Source organism: Melopsittacus undulatus, chromosome 8, assembly GCF_012275295.1.
Source record: "Melopsittacus undulatus isolate bMelUnd1 chromosome 8, bMelUnd1.mat.Z, whole genome shotgun sequence".
In the NCBI taxonomy this organism is placed as follows: Eukaryota; Metazoa; Chordata; class Aves; order Psittaciformes; family Psittaculidae; genus Melopsittacus; species Melopsittacus undulatus.
Window position 1 is genome coordinate 37417175 of NC_047534.1, and position 18301 is coordinate 37435475.

At 45.0% G+C, this 18301-nt stretch overlaps 1 protein-coding gene across 2 annotated transcripts; it reads right to left on the reverse strand.

Moving 5' to 3' along the window:
* Nucleotides 1–1377: 1377 nt before the first annotated feature.
* Nucleotides 1378–18300, reverse strand: CYP20A1 (cytochrome P450 family 20 subfamily A member 1). 2 transcript variants are annotated; one of them, XM_005144666.3, is made up of 13 exons: nucleotides 18153–18300; nucleotides 17495–17544; nucleotides 17241–17407; nucleotides 11309–11454; nucleotides 10492–10659; nucleotides 9135–9213; nucleotides 7361–7476; nucleotides 6898–6952; nucleotides 5550–5670; nucleotides 4556–4667; nucleotides 3858–3922; nucleotides 1903–1992; nucleotides 1378–1726 (listed from the first exon to the last, which is right to left on the reverse strand). In XM_005144666.3, the coding sequence occupies exons 1-13, from the start codon at nucleotides 18222–18224 to the stop codon at nucleotides 1576–1578; spliced, it is 1392 nt and encodes a 463-aa protein (XP_005144723.2). In that variant the 5' UTR covers nucleotides 18225–18300; the 3' UTR covers nucleotides 1378–1575. The 2 variants fall into 2 exon arrangements, with proteins under 2 accessions (XP_005144723.2, XP_030900969.2); XM_031045109.2 differs by lacking the exons at nucleotides 3858–3922; nucleotides 4556–4667.
* Between the last annotated feature and the right edge of the window lies 1 nt (nucleotide 18301).

Here is an 18301-nt window from a genome sequence, read left to right on the forward strand (position 1 = left end):
AGAGGCTGGCATCAGATGTTACCCCATAAGAGCTGACAGGTCTGCATTTAGGCTGGCACTTTTTTTTTACAAGAGCAGCAGATTTCCTGACCTGGAAGGTGCCAGTGAGAGGAGCAATGTCTGTAGAAAAGGGAACTGCAGCTACCAGGTATGTGTGCCCTGCCTGCACAGGCAGCAGAAAGCAGCTCTAATTGGAGCCACAGGCTTCCAGCCTGCTCTGTGGTGCATTGGTAACTGTGTACACCACTGCAGGACGAGCAACACCTCACCTACCACCACACAGCTTTGGGTGGGAAAGGGGCTAGGAACCAGAGCTAACAGAGAAGTCACGTTTATGAGGAAAAGACTTATAAAAGATCAGGTAAAGTGTGTTCCTACATAACAGCAGTTAAAAAAGGGAGAGGAAGGGAAGAAACAACCTGAAAAAGAAGTCAGATGGCAATTACCCCAATGACACAAGGAGGTAAGAGACTCCTATCTCACAAGCTCTTCAGTGGGGCTCTGAAAAGTCTCTCAAGAACTAGCTTACGATGGCCAAAAGAGAAAGAAGCAGGGAAAAGCATGTGAACACATGGTATGTGATGCTGCTTTGGCTGGCACCCATTTTGGAGCAGGAAAAGGATTCCTTGAAAGGCTTTTAAATTATTAAGTACAACATTATTCCAAAACCCTATAAAATCATCACTCTCTCTTTCCAGTATTTGCATGACCAGCTTGTTGCTGATCCATGCTGAATGGGTCTGCAAGTGCTGAATAAACTGCAAGCATCTGTCAATTTCTGCTGCTGATTAGATTAGACCCTGCCCTCAGAAAAGTCAGGATAGAGAATCCCTTTCTCGTGGCTTTGTTCTGTGGTTTTATTTCATTTCATTACATTGTTACTGATACCTCTGTTTTCTCAGGGGCCAAACCAATTTTATTCCTCTTGATTTACTAGCATTTCTCAGTCATCTGTTCTCTTTCAACCCCACAGCATGGCAAGATTACACAGCAAGAGAACTGGTGGTGCAATTCCCACCCTGCTTCATTTCCCTCTCTCTCACATACACTCACACATTTCACAAGATGTATCTGCTCTTCCTGACAATTTTAGCTATAGCTGAAGGGAAGGAAAGACACTTTGAATAAAAATACCTCTATATAGAGAAAGGATTTGTCCTTGTTTCTCCAAGGTCTTCTCTAACTAGGAACCATAAAGAAGTATTCCACTGGATAAGAGAAGCACTATTACTTACCTCTGGCTGCTGTAGAAAAGGGGCTGGATTAACCAGAGCTTTGGTCTTTGACTAGCTGACACCCAACAGCTCATACATAAACCACTGCAAATTTTTCTTGCTTTCTTTGCAAAGAGATCCAAAAACAAATGTAAAAAAGGCATACAGATGAAATCTAGTTTAATATGACTGGTTGAGTTAGAAAAAATACCCAAAAGAGGCATTTGGTTAAGAATGTGGAAGGTAACAAAATCAGGATGTATAATTCCTTGGCTGAGTCAGCTCGGTGCCAGCATGATACCCCCTAAGACTCGGTCAGAACTTCACTGCCAGCATTTTTAGCCCCTTGTTATGCTCACTCTTAGCTTCTCTTAGACACTGTTATCCATGCTTCTTCCTTTGGTGAGGTTACCAGTTCATATTTTGTCTCCATGACTTGTCCTTTCACTGGGTGGAGAAACAGTTTCCTTACCAGGACACTCAGGAGAACCGTAGCCACCATATAGGCAAACCTGAGGGAAGAGGCAGGAGGAGAAAAAAAAGAGTAAAACCCTTGCTATGATGTAAATCTGCCAAAGAACAACTGCCAGCTTGGATGGATTGCCTCAGCAGTAACAGGAAGAGGCTGAAAGCACCTTCTCTCCTGTCTGCCACAGACATGCACAAAAACCTTCTTCTCTGTGCTCACCTCAACTCCGGGCACTCCTGGCTTCCCGAAAAACCCAACAAGGCGAGGTTTTTCATGGCTGATTCCTCATTGAATCTCTCCGGGTCAAACCTATGAAAGACAAAACACACTGAGGCTTTCTATGAGGGCACAAGATTCTTTCCCCAGACACATATGCGAACACACATGAGTAAAGAAACTGGCAACAAGATACTGAATCTCACTAATTTGCTCTCTCTAAATCATGCTGGGTAATTCCATATGCATATATGAAGGCAATTGTGCATCCACTCCATTGACGTTCCCAGCTGTTCAGCTGTGTCCCAGCTTGGTCAAAATGCTGATAAACTGAGTTAGTGCGACACAGGTCTGGAACGAATATGCATTACCCCTCAGCAGTGGGTATTTAGCCTGAGTACACAGCTGAGCTGATGCTGCTACGTGCCCCCTATTCCCCTCCAGAGCACACACAATCTGACTTGTTGTCTTCTCTCTCTCCCCGTGTCCCTTCCTCTATCACTTCCAAAAATACTTCCCTTTTCAACTTGCCCCTCACCCTTCTCTTTAAACAGCTGGTGTGTGTATGTGTATGTGCTGGGGGAGGGAAGCTGGTGACTCACTCAAGTGAGAAAAGTGGCTTCCAGCATTAGGATGATGAAGGCAGTGAGAAAACTATTATCCAGGACTGGCATGAGTTAAAGCAAGAGTCCCATAATCAACTAACTACAGGGAGACTAATAAAATATAATTCAATTTAAATATATATATAAAAAAGAGCAATCAGGAAATTTGATGGATGGAAGTCAGTTCTCTTTCACTTTCAGCTAAATCTTTCTGCTTATACTTCAAGCCTTTGGCTAGCTGCCTGAACACCTGAGCTCTGCTTCTGCCAAGGTGAAAAGGCATGTGGGTGCTGACCCTCAGTAAAAGCAGCATCAACCTTGTATTTCCTTGAACTGAAGAAGCAAATTAGAGATGTTGTAATAGGAAAGAAAATGCATTTGCCTAACAAAGAAATAGGGAGGGCAAACAGCCACGCACAATATTTTTGTACACTAGGTAGGTAGATAAAAGGATCACAAAGAGCTGATCTCTGTCAATGAAATACACATCTACCTCAGGCTAAACCACAATCCCCTTCTTGGAATAAACACAGTGTTCATAGAATTCCTCACGGTCCCTCCCACAAGGCCTCAGTAAACCCTTCCTAAATACAGTGCGTGTCCTATCCTAGTGGGCAATCCCTGCCAAGATGCTCATGAATCAGTGCATCAATGCCTGACCCTTTTGTAAGAGCTACACTTGCAGGAGAGGACAAGTGCTGTTCTAAAGGCTCTATTCTTTCTGCTAAATCTCAGCTGTCTGTTCTCTGTCTGGAATAACTGACCCACATTTTTTTTCCAGCCCAAGTGAAGCAAGGCAAATACATGTTAGTATTTGCCACCTGGAGGCCACAGGAAGCTACAGCAATTTCTTTAACCTCTGAGATACTGGCCTGGATCCAGTTTTGTTTTCACAGATAGAAGAAATGAGGAAGCATTTCCCTTCCCCTTGAAAAAATAAAACTTCAGACTGACATTTCCTCCTTTGCGTCATGATGACAAGCAGTGAGCCCAAAGCCATGCAAATCACTGTTTCTCTCTCACAGAAAACCTTAAAAAGAATTTACAGGCATTTGCCGCAGAAGCTGCGTATGTGTGTGCACGCAAAAGTAGTTTTTTGTTAAACTATTACACATACATGCACACGCAGACTGCAGCATGGGAGGATCGTGACTTGAACTGACCCAAAATCCCACCCATGGACACAAACAAACCAAGACCTTCATAAATTGATCTTCTTAGAGACTCCCTTTCATCTCCAGGATCTGCTTAAGGCAGGTCCTGCAGCCAAACAGGCTGTGCTCCAAGATCTAAAGAATACTAATTAAAACCCAAAAGGAATTAGTTGCAATAAAAGTCTTTGATTTCACATACTTATATGGTGATGGCCAAGATGAACTATCCTGCAGCATCACACCAAGAGCATAAAGCACAAGTGTCTGCAAAGAAAATTAGGACATGCATGTCAGAGCAGAAAGAAATACACAACTGAAGACATGCTGGGACAGCCCTGCTGGGTGACAATTATTCTGTAGACTACTCAGGTTTATTAGGTGGATTAAAAAGATAATACGCTATATTCATCTGCAGATTTCCATAATCCATGCCCAGATGTTAGGATCTTAACTTCTAAAGCATATGCTGCAACCATTAGTAGTTAGAGAGGGCCTGATCACTTTACTTCTGACAGCATGCGTGTATGGACTCTTTTATCCTCTGCAACGGAAGGTACCACACTGTGTGGGAAACATGGGTGATATGATCAGGCTTGAAATTTTGCTCTTTTATGCACAACTGAGTCCATAAGCCCCTTCAAAAGTTGAGTCATCCCTGATGGATCCATAACTGGAAGCAAATCTGCTCAGCAGTAAAACATGAAATCCCAGAGCCTCTCCCACAGAGGAACTGCAGGGCAAACTTTGAGCTAAACTGTACATTCAGATCACAGACAGCTGCTCAGGTTCAACTGCATTAGAAGAAATAGCCTTCCTGCCTCACCCCTCCACAGGAAGAAAAGGAAATAGCAAATCCCCCTACAGGAGAGTGACCTAGTGCTCTCAATATGGCCCTACCTCTTTGGGGACAGTATGCTGGTCGACTCTGCCCTCCAGCTCCTGCAGCTGTGCAGCAATGGGAGTAAGCTTTGCCGTCCGCACTGTCTCACACAGAACTTGCCGGCAGTATCTGCAATCAGTAAGATTTGGTCACTTTAACCCTCACAGAGAAAAGCTTGCCCATGTCCTTGTGGCAGCAAGGAGAGCTGAGTCACCTGCTGTATTTAGGGTCACAGTCTGCTCCTGGAGCTGTCTCAAGCCACACTGAGGCACTTCATTTCTTTTCTGGCAAGGAGTCCCAACATGCTTGAAAGCAGCATTAAACCTCATTGTCAGCTTTTAGGGAAGGTTATCAAAATCTCTCTTTGCCACACTTTTTTAACCAGATTTTAAACAAACCAAACTCTGCTAAAAAGTATAAACACACCAGCCCCTTTCCTGGACCTCTCATGCATACAAGCAGCAGCAAGAAACCCACATACTCAGTACTCCACACCTGAAGCTCTAACACTAGTCCAATACAAAATGCACACAGTTGCACCAACAAATGCAAAATAAAATAAAGGTACACTGCTGATCAGTCATCATCCTGTAGCCCTCTGAAAGGATTATTCCCTGCTTTCTCTCTAAATATGTCTAACACAAATCTAACCATTAAAATGACTGATTACCTCTACTTTTGGAAAACTAGATCAGAAGCAAGACAGTAGGCAAACAAACTGTGGCCTGGCAGCCGGGGCATTGATTCTGTCCTCTCATCTGCTGATGAACCTAAAAGGTTTCCTACAGACGCCCTGAAACGAGCAGCCTGCTCCCCACATCTGGAAGCCCTTCAGCATATTCCCTCTGCGCTGCAAGTCTTGTGGTTCAGTCCCTTCCAAACAAAAAGAAGGGAGTAGCTTTTGGATGCCTTCTTCTGGCCCAGTCTAGGCTGGACATCAGGCTCCAGCACACAAAGCCTCTGTCCCCACCACATGAAGTAACCTTCATCTGTTTCTTCCATGGGACCCACCTGAGCTGCTCGATTTTCTCATGTGTAATTGGTCCCTTCCCCAGAACACGGTCCATCTCATTGTAGAGATTCTGCTGAATATCTTCTGAGGTTGTCAGGAAATAGACTGCCCAGGTACACACTGGGGAAGAAATCAAGACAAGACTGGACCCACAAGATTCAATCCTTTACAAACTGCATTCAGTTTTCTTACTTTCTGTATTTGCAACATTACTTCTTGACCCAGAAAAGAGTGACTTCTGTTCACAGCAGGTTCTACTGATTCTGTATTCAGTGGCAGGAGTAGAGACCCTAAAATTCTTTTCAATGCTATGAGGAGTTTGGGGAGCTGTGCAGTGAGCTGCTCACAGCTCTGGGAAGGAACCACACAGCCTCACAGCCCTGGGGAACCAGGGTTATCAGACAAACCATGCAAATGAAAGGCTGATTTGTCCAAAACATCAGAAAAATCCCTTATTTTGTGGCTTCCCCAGCACATCCCAGGCAAGTACTCATGTCAGCCAATATCTGGTGCTCCAGTACAGCTCTCTGCAGCAGGCTGGCCAGCACTTGTCTCCCCCACATCTTTTTGTGAGGTACTTGACAAAAAGTATCTTCAACAGTAAAGTGAAAAAGAAACCCTGCATAAGAAATAAGCATGTAAGATGCAGTTTCCCTAAAGCTACAAGGGAATGTTTCTACCAGACCGAACCATCTATTCATGAGAACTTTCTGGAATCCCTGAGGATTTAAGCCCCTTAAAATTAGAGTATTCCTGGAGTACTTGAAGATGATATTCTCTGGGGAGGGTTTTATCATAGTTACCATATTTACTCTGCACATTCTTTAACAACCAGCTGCACCTGAGAGGTCTTCTTTGGAGTCCCAGCCCCACTGGCTGAGATACGGGACTTGATAAACACCAAAGTAGCTCCTTTGAAAAGTCTTTCACACATGGAACACACCTATCCTCCAGAAATTCAAAGCAGCCAGTCAGATTCCAGTACTCTGCCTTATCCCTTCCATGTGCCAGAACCTATATTATAACATGATCTTTGTGGCTTACATCTGGTGGTTTCTCATCAAATTTAGCATCAGTTGGCTCAGGTTAGAGTGCAAGCAAAATGCAATGGGAAGAAATTCTAAGGTTCACCAAAAGACTGGGAAGGCTGTCAAACAGCTTAGTTTCAGCTCACTATCTGTGTCAAGAATCTGATGTAAAAATTAGCCTCTTCTATACACCTATAGCTCAGGAGAAATAGAATGATGAATATAATTCTTTATTAGCCTAGAATAAGTGTCATGTCATCACACACAGTTTTAGACAGCTGAATGTAAAGATGAAAAGTTACCTACAATCAGTACTTACAGTTAGCAGTGATTATGCATCCTGCCAAGGAAAAAATCATTGTATCTTCTAGAATCTAGGAAATAAAATCTACTTCAGAGAATGAAGATCACAAGACTGTAAAGATAAAAAAGAAGTGGCACATTCTCCACTCAAGCACATGAAATCTCTTTAGTGCAGAGAACATGAAATACATCTAGAAGACATGGAATGAACTCTATAGAACTTCCACTGGAATGGTACATAAGGCATGCTTAATATTAACATACTTCTGGTATATAAAAATAGCAATGAAGCAGTGGCAAGGAAAGCCACCAAAGTCTAATGCAATTACACATTGTGGGAATGGAAAAAAAGAGGAAGAAACCCTGCTTTAATAAGAAATCTGACCTAATACAAAAACTTAAATCAAAGGATGAAATGTAATGAGCTGCCCATCTAGCAAAACTCAATCACTGTGTCACAATATAAAAGCTTCACAGACCTGCTGGTCACTCAGGTTCCCTTGCAGCAAGGTGTCTATAAAGACATGCCTGTTGAATGATCTACCCCGGCGTTCCTTTATAACTTTCTTTAAGGTGGATTCCATCTCCATCAGAGCTGTGGAAGCAAAATGAAATGTTTTCTTTGATGTGATCATCCTGAGTGCTGCAGAGAAGCAAATCCATCTCCCCAAGCAGATTTTCAGACCAGCTGTCCCTGCTGGGCTCAAGTACAGAAGCAGCCTCTGTTACACGTTACTGTCAATTTGGAAGGTGGTATCTCCAATTTAGTTGAAAATGCAGAAACAGGTTGACTATAAAAAGCCACCCTTACAGGTATAACTGAGACACATACTCTATGAGCTGAAATCATGTAAGGGGCATTCAAATAACAGTTACTGTTGAACCATCAGAGAATGTGATTTATCACCCCCCATATAAAATACTTGAGCCAGATAACATCAGTTGCATGGGCTTCAGAGTTATCATTACTAAAGTGTGACAGCACCTCCAACCACTGACACTGTCCCTTTCACTAGGGGTTCTACAAGCATGGTACAAGAGGATGGTTCTGCGCTAAAGAGTCTGCACAGAGAGAGAGAAGAAGGTGGGGAAAACATAGGAAGGTTTTGGCCCAAAGAGCCACATATCTGGAGATATTTGGGTGCTTAACTCCTGGTGGATGCTGTGGGATCTAGGGGGAGTTAGGAACCTAGATGCCATCTGCCGTCTGATTTAAATGACCTACTCAAGACTACCCAGGAAATGCAGAGCAGAAGTTGGATCTGAAACTCGATTCACCAAGGCTCAATCCAGCCCTTTTATCTAAGAACTACCTTTCCTCCCTCCTCTGCACACAGGAAGGCCAGCAACACTTAAACACCAAGCTTCACTATCTGGAGTTTGTAAAATTGTGTCCTAATGTATTATGATACATTAACTCAGGAATGGTCCTGAACAAGTGCCCATGGGAGAGGCTCATTTTAATGGGGCAGTAGTTGTTCTAAGGTTCTGAAATGCACAGAACTAGCACCATAAAGAAGGAAACACTGGGACTGGAGGATTTACAAGCAAATCCTTGATACAAGCTGATTTTGTTTAACATCTTATCAATCAATACTGAAAGGATTAACTAGTAACAACAAAAAAGATGGAATTACTGAAAAATAAAACAACTTACTGTGAAATAATGAGAAATAAAAGCACTGCCACAATAGACCTGAAAATGTCACCTTGACACAGCACATCAGAAGCTATCACATGAAAGGTATCCATCAAACACCTAAAATATCAAAAATACTAATCTCTGTACTTGTGCCTTGTAGCCTGTGAGTGACTGTCTGGCAGTGCATTCACCAAGTGCTGCATCTTAAGAATGATCATTCAGGCTAAATCAAGTGGCTCCTTCTGTCTCCATCTAGAACAGTTGCCTGCCTCCAAAAGAGGCTAAAAGTGGACACTAGGAAACAGAATAGGAAGGGAGCAAGCACACCACAGTACTTCCCAGGATCCTCTAGCAGTCTTCAGACTGGACAGATCCTAGAACTAGACCTGGAACTACAGTTCTACTCCTATAAATTTCTTGCACAATGGCAGACTTGTCACTCAATTCCAGAACAATGATCTTATGTGAGAGTAAGGAGAACACATCTGGTAGCTTATGGCATGATGACCAACTCAGCAGAAAATCCAAAAGAGCTTGGCAAATTAAGTGTTTCCATACATGAGCTAATTAATCAGAGTGGGAGGAAGATCCTGATTTTGGGAAGAACCTACCATCTTCGTAGAGCTTCTTCCTAGTCATGTTTTTGTCAAGAGACCCATCCAGGAAACCTTTCCCAATCTCTGACCAGATCTGAAAGAAAGACAGATAAGAGCACCATCACTCACCACAGGCTGAGACTGCTGGGATTCTTTCATTCTTTCCTATTCAGGAAAATGAAAATACCAAATAAAAGAAAGACATCCTGTGAATATGCAACTGCTCTCCTCTTTAGGACACCATATCCCATTCTAGGTATTATGTCTATGATAGCTGAAATTGAGTTGAAATGAAACAACTGTAATTACAACTGTAGGGGAAAGGCATAGGAATCTTCAATGGGAAATGGAACTGTTTCTTTCTGACCCTATCATCAGCAGTTTTAACATCCTCAGATGAGGACACAGCTTGGGACCTCCTGTCCTGGGTTCAGCAGTAGCAGTCATTTTTTCTCCTTCTTGGTAGCTGGTGCAGTGCTGTGTTTTGACTTTCAGGCTGAGAACAGTTGCTGATAGCAAGTATGTTTTGAGTTACTGCTCAAATGTTTGGTTTGTCCAAGGACTGAGCTTCATGCTCTGCCAGGGAAGGAGGGGAGGCTGGAAGGAAGGAGAGACAGGACACCTGACCCAGGCTAGCTAAAGAGGTATTCCATACCATAGCACGTCATACCCAGGAGGTAACCAGGAGAGACCCGGAAGGGCTAGGGGACTCTGGGGGGATGGAGGAGGTATCAGTCGGTGCTCGGTCGGGCAGGGTGGGGTGAGTTATGGGTCGGTGGCTGGTGAGGTGTTGTATTCTCTTCACTTGTTATCTGCTTTATCATTATTGTTTGTAGTAGTAGTAGCAGGAGTGATCTGTGTTATACCTTAGTTATTAAACTGTTCTTATCTCAACCTGTGGTAGCTACATTCTTTGGATTCTCCTTCCTAACTCTCTGGGAGTTGGGGGAGCAAGGGGGGGAGTGAGTGAACGAGCTGTGTGGACTTGGGATTAAACCACGACACCTCCTCAGATTTTCCTTTCTCCACAATGTCATAAAGCCTTCAGAAGATCTTTGAAAAGAAGTTCCACTGGCAGTCCCAGTAGAGTTTAACTAACTTAGGTACCGAACAGCTCTCAACTGCCATTGGATTACTGGTTACTGATCCCCACAGACCCTTTAGAAACACCTTAGACTAATGACAGCAGGATTAACAGTAGGGTCTTTCTGATAGTTTAAGCCTGGGACAACTGAGGCAGAGCCTTTAAGCTCTTAACATCAATGTTAAAGTCTCTGCAGTAGCTTGTACTAAACTGTACACTGACACAAACTGTGTGCTACTGGCATGGAAAAATACAACAGGAAATATTCTGGATCTTTGTGACACTTACTGCATCGTGGTATCTGCGGAATTGGATGACTTCCCCATCATCTTCAAAGCTGCTGCCCATAGCTGTCTGCGTGACAGACTTCATGGCAAAGCCCAGCATGTGCTGGCAGAGGGGCACATGTTGCGCCTCAGGGAGGGAGAGCCATTTGGCTAGCAACTCTTCTGACAGCTTGAGAGGGAAGGAACCATTAGTTTGTAGCAGCAGTATCAGCAGCCTATTTACCAAACACACCCTGGAGACATTTCCACCCAGTTCCTAAGGCAGACAGACCACACTTTCATGGCTGTGGCATGAAGCTACATTCTTTCTTGGGTTTCCTTCCATTGTTAATTTAAACAGTAATATTTTAGCCTCACGTTTTTTGCCTCTTCTCAAGGTTTTCCCCCAACAAGGCATGCCTGTCCTCCTCTCTTGTTCTCACTGTCACAAAAGAAACCTTAAACTCTTTAATTCTAGCAGCTCCAGATGGGAAAACTGCTGGACTGAGTCAGCAGAATAGCTCTTCACCTGTTTGTGGACCCAATAGGTGGTTCTTTGCTCCTCCCTCCTGTCCCGAGAAATAAATCTAGAATGCAAATTCTTCAGTATATTTAACTGCATCTGGCACCTTGGCATAAAAGAATCACCAAGATCAGCCCTTTCCCCTCACACATTGGAGCTAGGAGAAACCAAATATTCACACCGTGCTTGAATGGGCAGAGGCTGTTCACTGTCTCAGACATTTATAGTCCCAGCACTAATTTGAATGAAGATCCCTTATCCTAGTGATCGCTGTCACTAAACTTTCCTGTGAACCTGTACAAAGGCAGTTACGTACCTTCTGGATGAGAGCACAATTACTCTGCAAGGCCTTGGTCACACCATTTTCATACAGCTTTCTCCTCATGTGACTCTCTCCTGTATCCCTATTCAGGCTGGACTGGTACCTCAAGAGGGACTTTAGCATTGTCTCAAAAGGATCCACTGAAAACAAATAAAGGAAACACCACTTGAAAGTCAGTCACACAACACAGGGATGATGAAAACAGCAACCTCTTTAATCAGGCATTGCTACTTCTGGCCAGTGAAGAAGGCATGGTGTCTTCCCCCAGGAACAGCTTCTTCAGGGTGTCAAGCTTCTCTTGCTCAGTGTGGGCTGGAACCTCATAAGATCTCTTCTCTGTGTCAGGGTACCATCCTGCGAACAGCTCCTCCTCCAGAGGTTGCCTGCTAGCTCTACCAAGTAACTCTAGTAATAATGCCTGGGAAGCTTGTTCCCAGCTTACCAGTTCCCAGCTGGCTCTGACACTGACCTGATGACAACAGTGAGTGCGGCAATGCTTCTTCCCCTTCTCCAGACTCATCTGGAGCCCTCTAGTACATTTCCCCTTGACATCTGTTGCATCCTCCTGCTCTGACCACTGCTATGCACTCCAGATATATCAGTTTGCATGAGATACTTCGCCAGAAGTTGCTCTCTTTACTCCTTACCTCACTTCACAGCCCCAGCAAACCTCATTTGACACCCTACTGCTCTGCATGATTTCTCTTGCATGCACCAAGTTCCCTGCTTAAGAGCCCTTCCCAAACTAATACCTACCTCTCTCAGCCAGGGCTGCCTCCAGCAGAGAAGCTCTTACAGAAAACAGTACCTCAGTAAGCTACAGAATGCTTTCTACTGCTAATCACCTTCCTTTCCATCTTCCTTCCATACAGACACTTGCAACAGCATATAGACACAAACAGATATCTTCCATTATGCATATCCATGGATCACTTCAGCTAGATTTTTAACTCCGAATTTCACCACCAGGGGCCTCTATTTAATAAATTTGCTGGATGAGGTGGTAATCCAAAACTGTGCAATAAAGCATGGCCTGTGTTTTTCCCTCTCTATAAACTTTTCTGTGGGTCTTGCACAGCTGGCAGAATCTTTAAGGAACTACTTGGAAGCAACAATCAAGGAGGGTTTCAAGAGAAGTGTTTTCACTGTTTACCACAAGCTATTATTTCTCCCAGGTGCAGAGTGAAACCTCACTCATCAGAAAACATCAAAGCTGGGACTCCACCAACTGTGGATGTACCTAGGATTCTCCTGTGGATGTATCTAGGATTCCCAACAGAGATTCAGGGACTCATTATGTTACTGGACAACCATACAAGAAGAGACAATTCCCACCTGCAGAGGAGTTACTACGCAGTGGCACAAAAGAAGCTAACGAAACCAGAAAGCATGAATATGGCAAACTTTCCTAAATGCTTTTCTCTCACATAATTCCGATGTTTTTAAGCTCTGGATCTTACCTCCTTTCTCACTTTGAGTGACAAGGAGTATGTGTATGTGTCATTTGGCACAGCAGATGGTACCTGAGGTTCTCCACGTGGAGCAGGCTGTTATGTGACTCTAGCTGCTGCTGACAATTCCTCCTCCAAGGTACTTTGCCATGGAGTGGTGGCTGCTGCTATTCATGCGACAGCTCTCTGCTGCCTGGCCCTGGTAGAGCTAGGCACAGTACCAGAGTAGCCAGAAAGACACATGGCTGGTGGTAAAGCCCACACAGCAAATCTGGCAAGCAGAGGCATTTGGAGAAGCCAGAGGATGCTTAGCACAGTCACCTGCAGAAACTGCAGCTCTCCTGGTGCATATGAAAGAAACCTGCTGGATTAGCCATAAGCTCCACTGTTTTCTTCCCTGTCTGTAGTGCAAACTGGCAGTCCACTCAGTGTTGTGACCTCAGTACTGCAGAGCCCCGGCTGTCCTTTGTTCAGGGCTGGCCAAACCTCACAGTATTTGAGAAATTGCTCTTTCTCTGCAGCTGCAGGAGGCCAGTGACTCCACAAGGTGCAAATTGCTTCTTGAGACAGAGCTCTGGCCTGCCAATACTTCAATGGACTTCTTTTGTTCTTGTCTTGACAACATCTCTAGAGTTATGTTTTCAGTCCTCATATTGAAATTTTGACCGTATTTTCCACTTACAAGGAGATCTCTCTCATCCCAAGAACCTCAGATCAATGTCCTGGACACCACTGTAAGTAAATATGGAGAAAAAAATAACTCTGGATAGTCAAGACAGATGCCAAACAGAACTGAACATCAGAGATGGAAAGGACCTCTGAAGGTGCACAGTACAAATGCACAGGCTAGGACTCATAACTCCATCTACAGCATCCAGTGTGCTTCAGGTTCATTGTCCCAACTCAAAGGCAACATTGACTCGTGGGAGTTTCCCAAGTGGGTGGCTGAACACACTGCTACTGTTGATCCTGAACTAGCCCTCCTGTTCACATCCATACCCTTCCCAGGCCTAGAGTACTTCCCCTTAGCCTCTCATAGCAATCACCGGTATCAGCAGCAAAGTTTTACTTCCTTTGAATTCTCTTTGCAAATTAATCTCATCCAAGCTTTAAGAAGCTATGAAAACATACCAACTTCAAACACTGCTTTAAGCATGAGGGGAAACAGTCTCCTGGCATTGGGAACCTTTTAATAACTACAAATGCAATCAGTCCAACTTCAAGGCTCTCATAAAAGATGCACTATCAGCACCTCTCTCTCACTTTCTCTCTCCAAGAAGATTGGTCATGTCAGACTTCTTGGAGAGAGACACACATGTGAGATGCTATGCTACTTGGAGCCAAACCCTACACCTCAAACTTGGAAACCAACGAGCAGGCATCTATGAAGAGCAGCTCTGGCCTCAGCTACTCCATCAGACTGAGGAGGCAAGGGTTTTCAGAAAATCCTGGCACTGGAGAGTCAGGAGTTGGATAGTCCACAGTGGCTGTCTCCTGCTCCACAGCACTCTGTGCTCAGAAGAATCATAGAACAGTGACCCCTCCACCTAGTTCCACCCCCCTGCCATAGGTAGGGGCACCTTCCACTAGACCAGGTTGCTCAAAGCCCCATCCAGCCCGGCCTTGAATACTTCCAGGGATAGGGCAGCCACAGTTTCTCTGGGCAACCTGTTACAGTGTCTCACCACCCCCACAGTAAAGGACTTTTTCCTAATGTCTAATGTAAATCCACCCTCTCTTGGTTGAAAGCCATTCTGCCTTGTACTGTCACTACATTCCCTTGTAAGAAGTCCTTCTCCAGCATTCTCATAAGCCCCTTTTAGGTACTGGAAGTCTGCTTATCAGGTCTCCTTGCAGCAAATGATACAGAAAGTGTTTTGCTAGAGCTGCTTAGCTACTATGTGCCCATTTATACCTCAAAGCTCCAGGAAAAATAATCGGAAAGATTCCTCACCTCTAATAAAGTTTGAGTACTTTTGACAAGTATCAGTGTTAAAAGGAAAGCATTGATACAACATCATTGCTTTTTCAAGTCTGAGTTCAGTACAGTTCATGAGAGCCCTTCTTAAGCCTGCTGCTACTGCCTTTATGAGGATGCCCCCGTAAGCTTTTCCTTCTGCGGGGCTGAACAACACACTTCCCCTGGCTCCTCCTGCTTGACAGGCTCCCACTTTCCCTGAAAGCACAGGCAGCCTTTCTTTGCATTTGCTTTATTCAAAATCATGCCTGAGTAGAGTCAGAGCCATACACAGGATTCTGGGTCTGGCTCATGTTCATCTTGTATAATAGCTGTTTTCTATACAGAAAATACATGACTCAATGTACCCTTCTCTTTTTTTCCATCCTGCAGGCAATTAATGCAGCCCGCTTTTGCTCCTCCCCTTCCTGTTTCTGCTATCCCAGGCTTAAGGTTACCCATCTCACCCCTTTTCCCTGTACTGACAAGGGGTCTCAACGTGATGCAGTCAAGGCAGACTGCTAACATAAGTGGGAGTATTTCCCCTCCCAAACACAGCATTTCACTTTCCCAACACAATCCTGCTTTGTTTCCACTTCTCATAGAATCACAGAATCATAGAATAGTTAGGGTTGGAAAGGACCTTAAGATCATCTAGTTCCAAGCCCCCTGCCATGGGCAGGGACACCTCACACTAAACCGTATCACCCAAGGCTTCATCAAACCTGGCCTTGAACACTGCCAGGGATGGAACATTCACAACCTCCCTGGGCAACCCATTCCAGTACCTCACCACCCTAACAGTAAAAAATTTCTTCCTTAGATCCAATCTAAACCTCTGCTGTTTAAGTTTCAACCCGTTACCCCTTGTCCTATCACTACAGTCCCTAATGAAATGTCCCTCACCAGCATCCCTGTAGGCCCCCCTCAGATACTGCAAGGCTGCTATGAGGTCTCCATGCAGCCTTCTCTTCTCCAGGCTGAACAGCCCCAACTTTCTCAGCCTGTCTTCATACAGGAGGTGCTCCAGTCCCCTGATCATCCTCGTGGCCCTCCTCTGGACTTGTTCCAACAGTTCCATGTCCTTTTTATGTTGAGGACACCAGAACTGCACACAATACTCCAAGTGAGGTCTCACGAGAGCAGAGTAGAGGGGTAGGATCACCTCCTTTGACCTGCTGGTCACGCTTCTTTTGATGCAGCCCAGGATACGGTTGGCTCCAGCTTCAGTGACGACTCAAGTGGTATCCAAGCAAATTCTGAACCAAAACCCTGACAGAAACACAGTTCTATCACTTTCCTTCTCTTTTAGTCTAGTTATCAAAGAAGTAAGGCATGCATTTCCTATTTATCCCGATCCTTAAAAAATGCTCAGCCCTTAGCATAGCAGGACACTGGACTAGCCTGTAGCTGCCTAGGTCACTTCATTTCCCACATTTAAGTCTAGGAACTTTATTTAGTTTTCTCTAGTATTTTGGCACTCCCAAATTCAGAACACTTCAGGGAACTTGCCTGCTCAGAGGCCTGTCACCACTTCTGGGACTGTCTGCTCAATTTCCCCCAAACTCAATTGAGTGCATTCAGATCTTTCAGGGTGAATTTCCACCTTCTGGAGTGTCACTGCTATCTATTGTAACTTGCTGATCTTTCTTAACTCCCACTCCTTCCCCAGATTGTCACCATTTTGTTCAAGTCTGTCATGAAACTACACAAGAAGCTTACCCATCACAACCCCAGCATAAAGCAATGATGAGATACCTGCCTGTGCCTAAAGACAGACTACAGGAACAGGTCAGAGATGTGCAATCAGCACCTCAGTCAACCTTGTAAGATGAAAACTGTAAAAACAGGAGGTTAAACCCAGACAGAAACTGAGTTAACGTGGTGTCTATGATCACTTTAGGACGCAAAACACACACCTAAGAGGCCTACACCATAAATTAAAATACCCTCCCAGGACTACGATGGTCAACTCAGCTACCAGCACCACTGACCACTTCTGAGACTAGATCATTTAAGGTTTTAGCACAAAATTCTGCACACCAAAATAAAAGTTAAAGAACTTCTTCAAATAATACCTTAAACCTCACACTGAACCGCACAACAGGGCTATCACAGACTAGCAGAGCTGTTTCCAGACTTAATTTAGCAAAACCCCTCCTCTTGAATTGTATTTCAAACTGCTTTTAAAATGTGTATCAAGTGGTTTCAGGATCTTCACCTTGCAGTTTCAAACAACATTAATGAGCATGATGCTTTCCACAAACATTTGCCCATAGAGAGATGGTAAAAGACACAAGCATACTAATTTCTTGACAGCCACTGAACAGCAGCAACTCTTGGGTCACTGATATTCAAGTCCAATAAGCAGGACCAAAGCCATACCTGAACCACCATGTCAGCTGCAAACTAAGTCTCTCTTTCTACTTATAGTGAAACCTTAATTCCCTTTGACAAGGGAAGCCCAACAAGGCCATAAGTAACAAATGGACTCAGAGACAAAGTAAAGGACACTTACACAACCGGTTGGGATTAATATGTTGTTTCAGGAGATCAATAGAGCCAAGGCTGACAACAAGACGCCTTCCAAACCAGAATGAGACCAATGGGCCATATTTCTCATGAAGGTTCACCAGGAACTCATGCAAACTCCTGCTGGCAATTATATCTGGAAGGTTGCCGTCCCTGAAGAACAGAAAGTGGGTATCTGGTCATGAACCGTATCCTCTATCAAAGCTGAACTTGATCGATGCGGAGATGGAAACTACTTACTTTTCATCAGTTGGAGCCAGCCCAGGGATACCTGATGCTTGCCTAGATGCCTAGAGTAAAAGGAAATGTATCAACCTCCTTGAACATACGATTTTATACAAGTCCCACAGTTTTCCAGCAGGAGAGCTGGATTTTCCACATCAATACTGCTGCACTACTTACAAACATTAACCAAATGCTAGAGAAGCCACATCTTCAGGCCTCAAATCTGCTAAGGCTGATGAAGCCAACCGTGTGTGCCTGTTCCAGCTGGCTAAACCAGCCCTATTCACCTGGTTAGAGGAAAGATCCCCGCACAAAGATTCAGAGGGTCAGCTTTGCAATGCAGACCTTACACCCAGATTTTGCCCTGGGGAGCCGCACAGTGCAGCACTGCGAGGTGAGCAGGCAAAGCCTTTCTAAGCGGGATTCACACAGAACGTGGCCAGGCCGCCCCGCACCACAGCCTGCCGCCGGCACCTGCCACGTCCACGACAAGACCCGGGCCCCGGGGCAAGACGACGGCGAGCCCGAAAGCCCACCGAAGCCTAGGAGATGTGGAAGGGGCTGGGACCGCCCGGGGAGCGGTGGCGGCTCGGGCCCAAGGCCGCTTGCTGCCTGCTCGCCTGCAGCGGGGACCGGGCCGTGCGCCCTCCCTTCCCACTGCCGGCAGCATTACCGGGTAGAGGTAGAGCACGGCGCCCACCAGGATGAGCAGGAAAGTGACGGCGAAGATAGCGAAGTCCAGCATGGCCAGACCAGGCCGGTCCGGAGCGGGAGCGGCAGCCGAGCCCCACCTCACTGGCCGCCGGCGGGGCAGGAAGGGGC

What these genes read in the sequence shown, in the direction of transcription:
- CYP20A1 (XM_005144666.3), bottom strand. Translation starts at nt 18,224, where the DNA reads ATGCTGGACTTCGCTATCTTCGCCGTCACTTTCCTGCTCATCCTGGTG. An exon ending in GGAACCTGAGTGACCAGCAG is followed by an intron (nt 6,953 to 7,360) that starts GTCTGTGAAGCT and finishes TTTATTTCCTAG; the next exon opens with ATTCTAGAAGATACAATGAT. An exon ending in ATGCATAATCACTGCTAACT is followed by an intron (nt 5,671 to 6,897) that starts GTAAGTACTGAT and finishes TTTCTTCCCCAG; the next exon opens with TGTGTACCTGGGCAGTCTAT.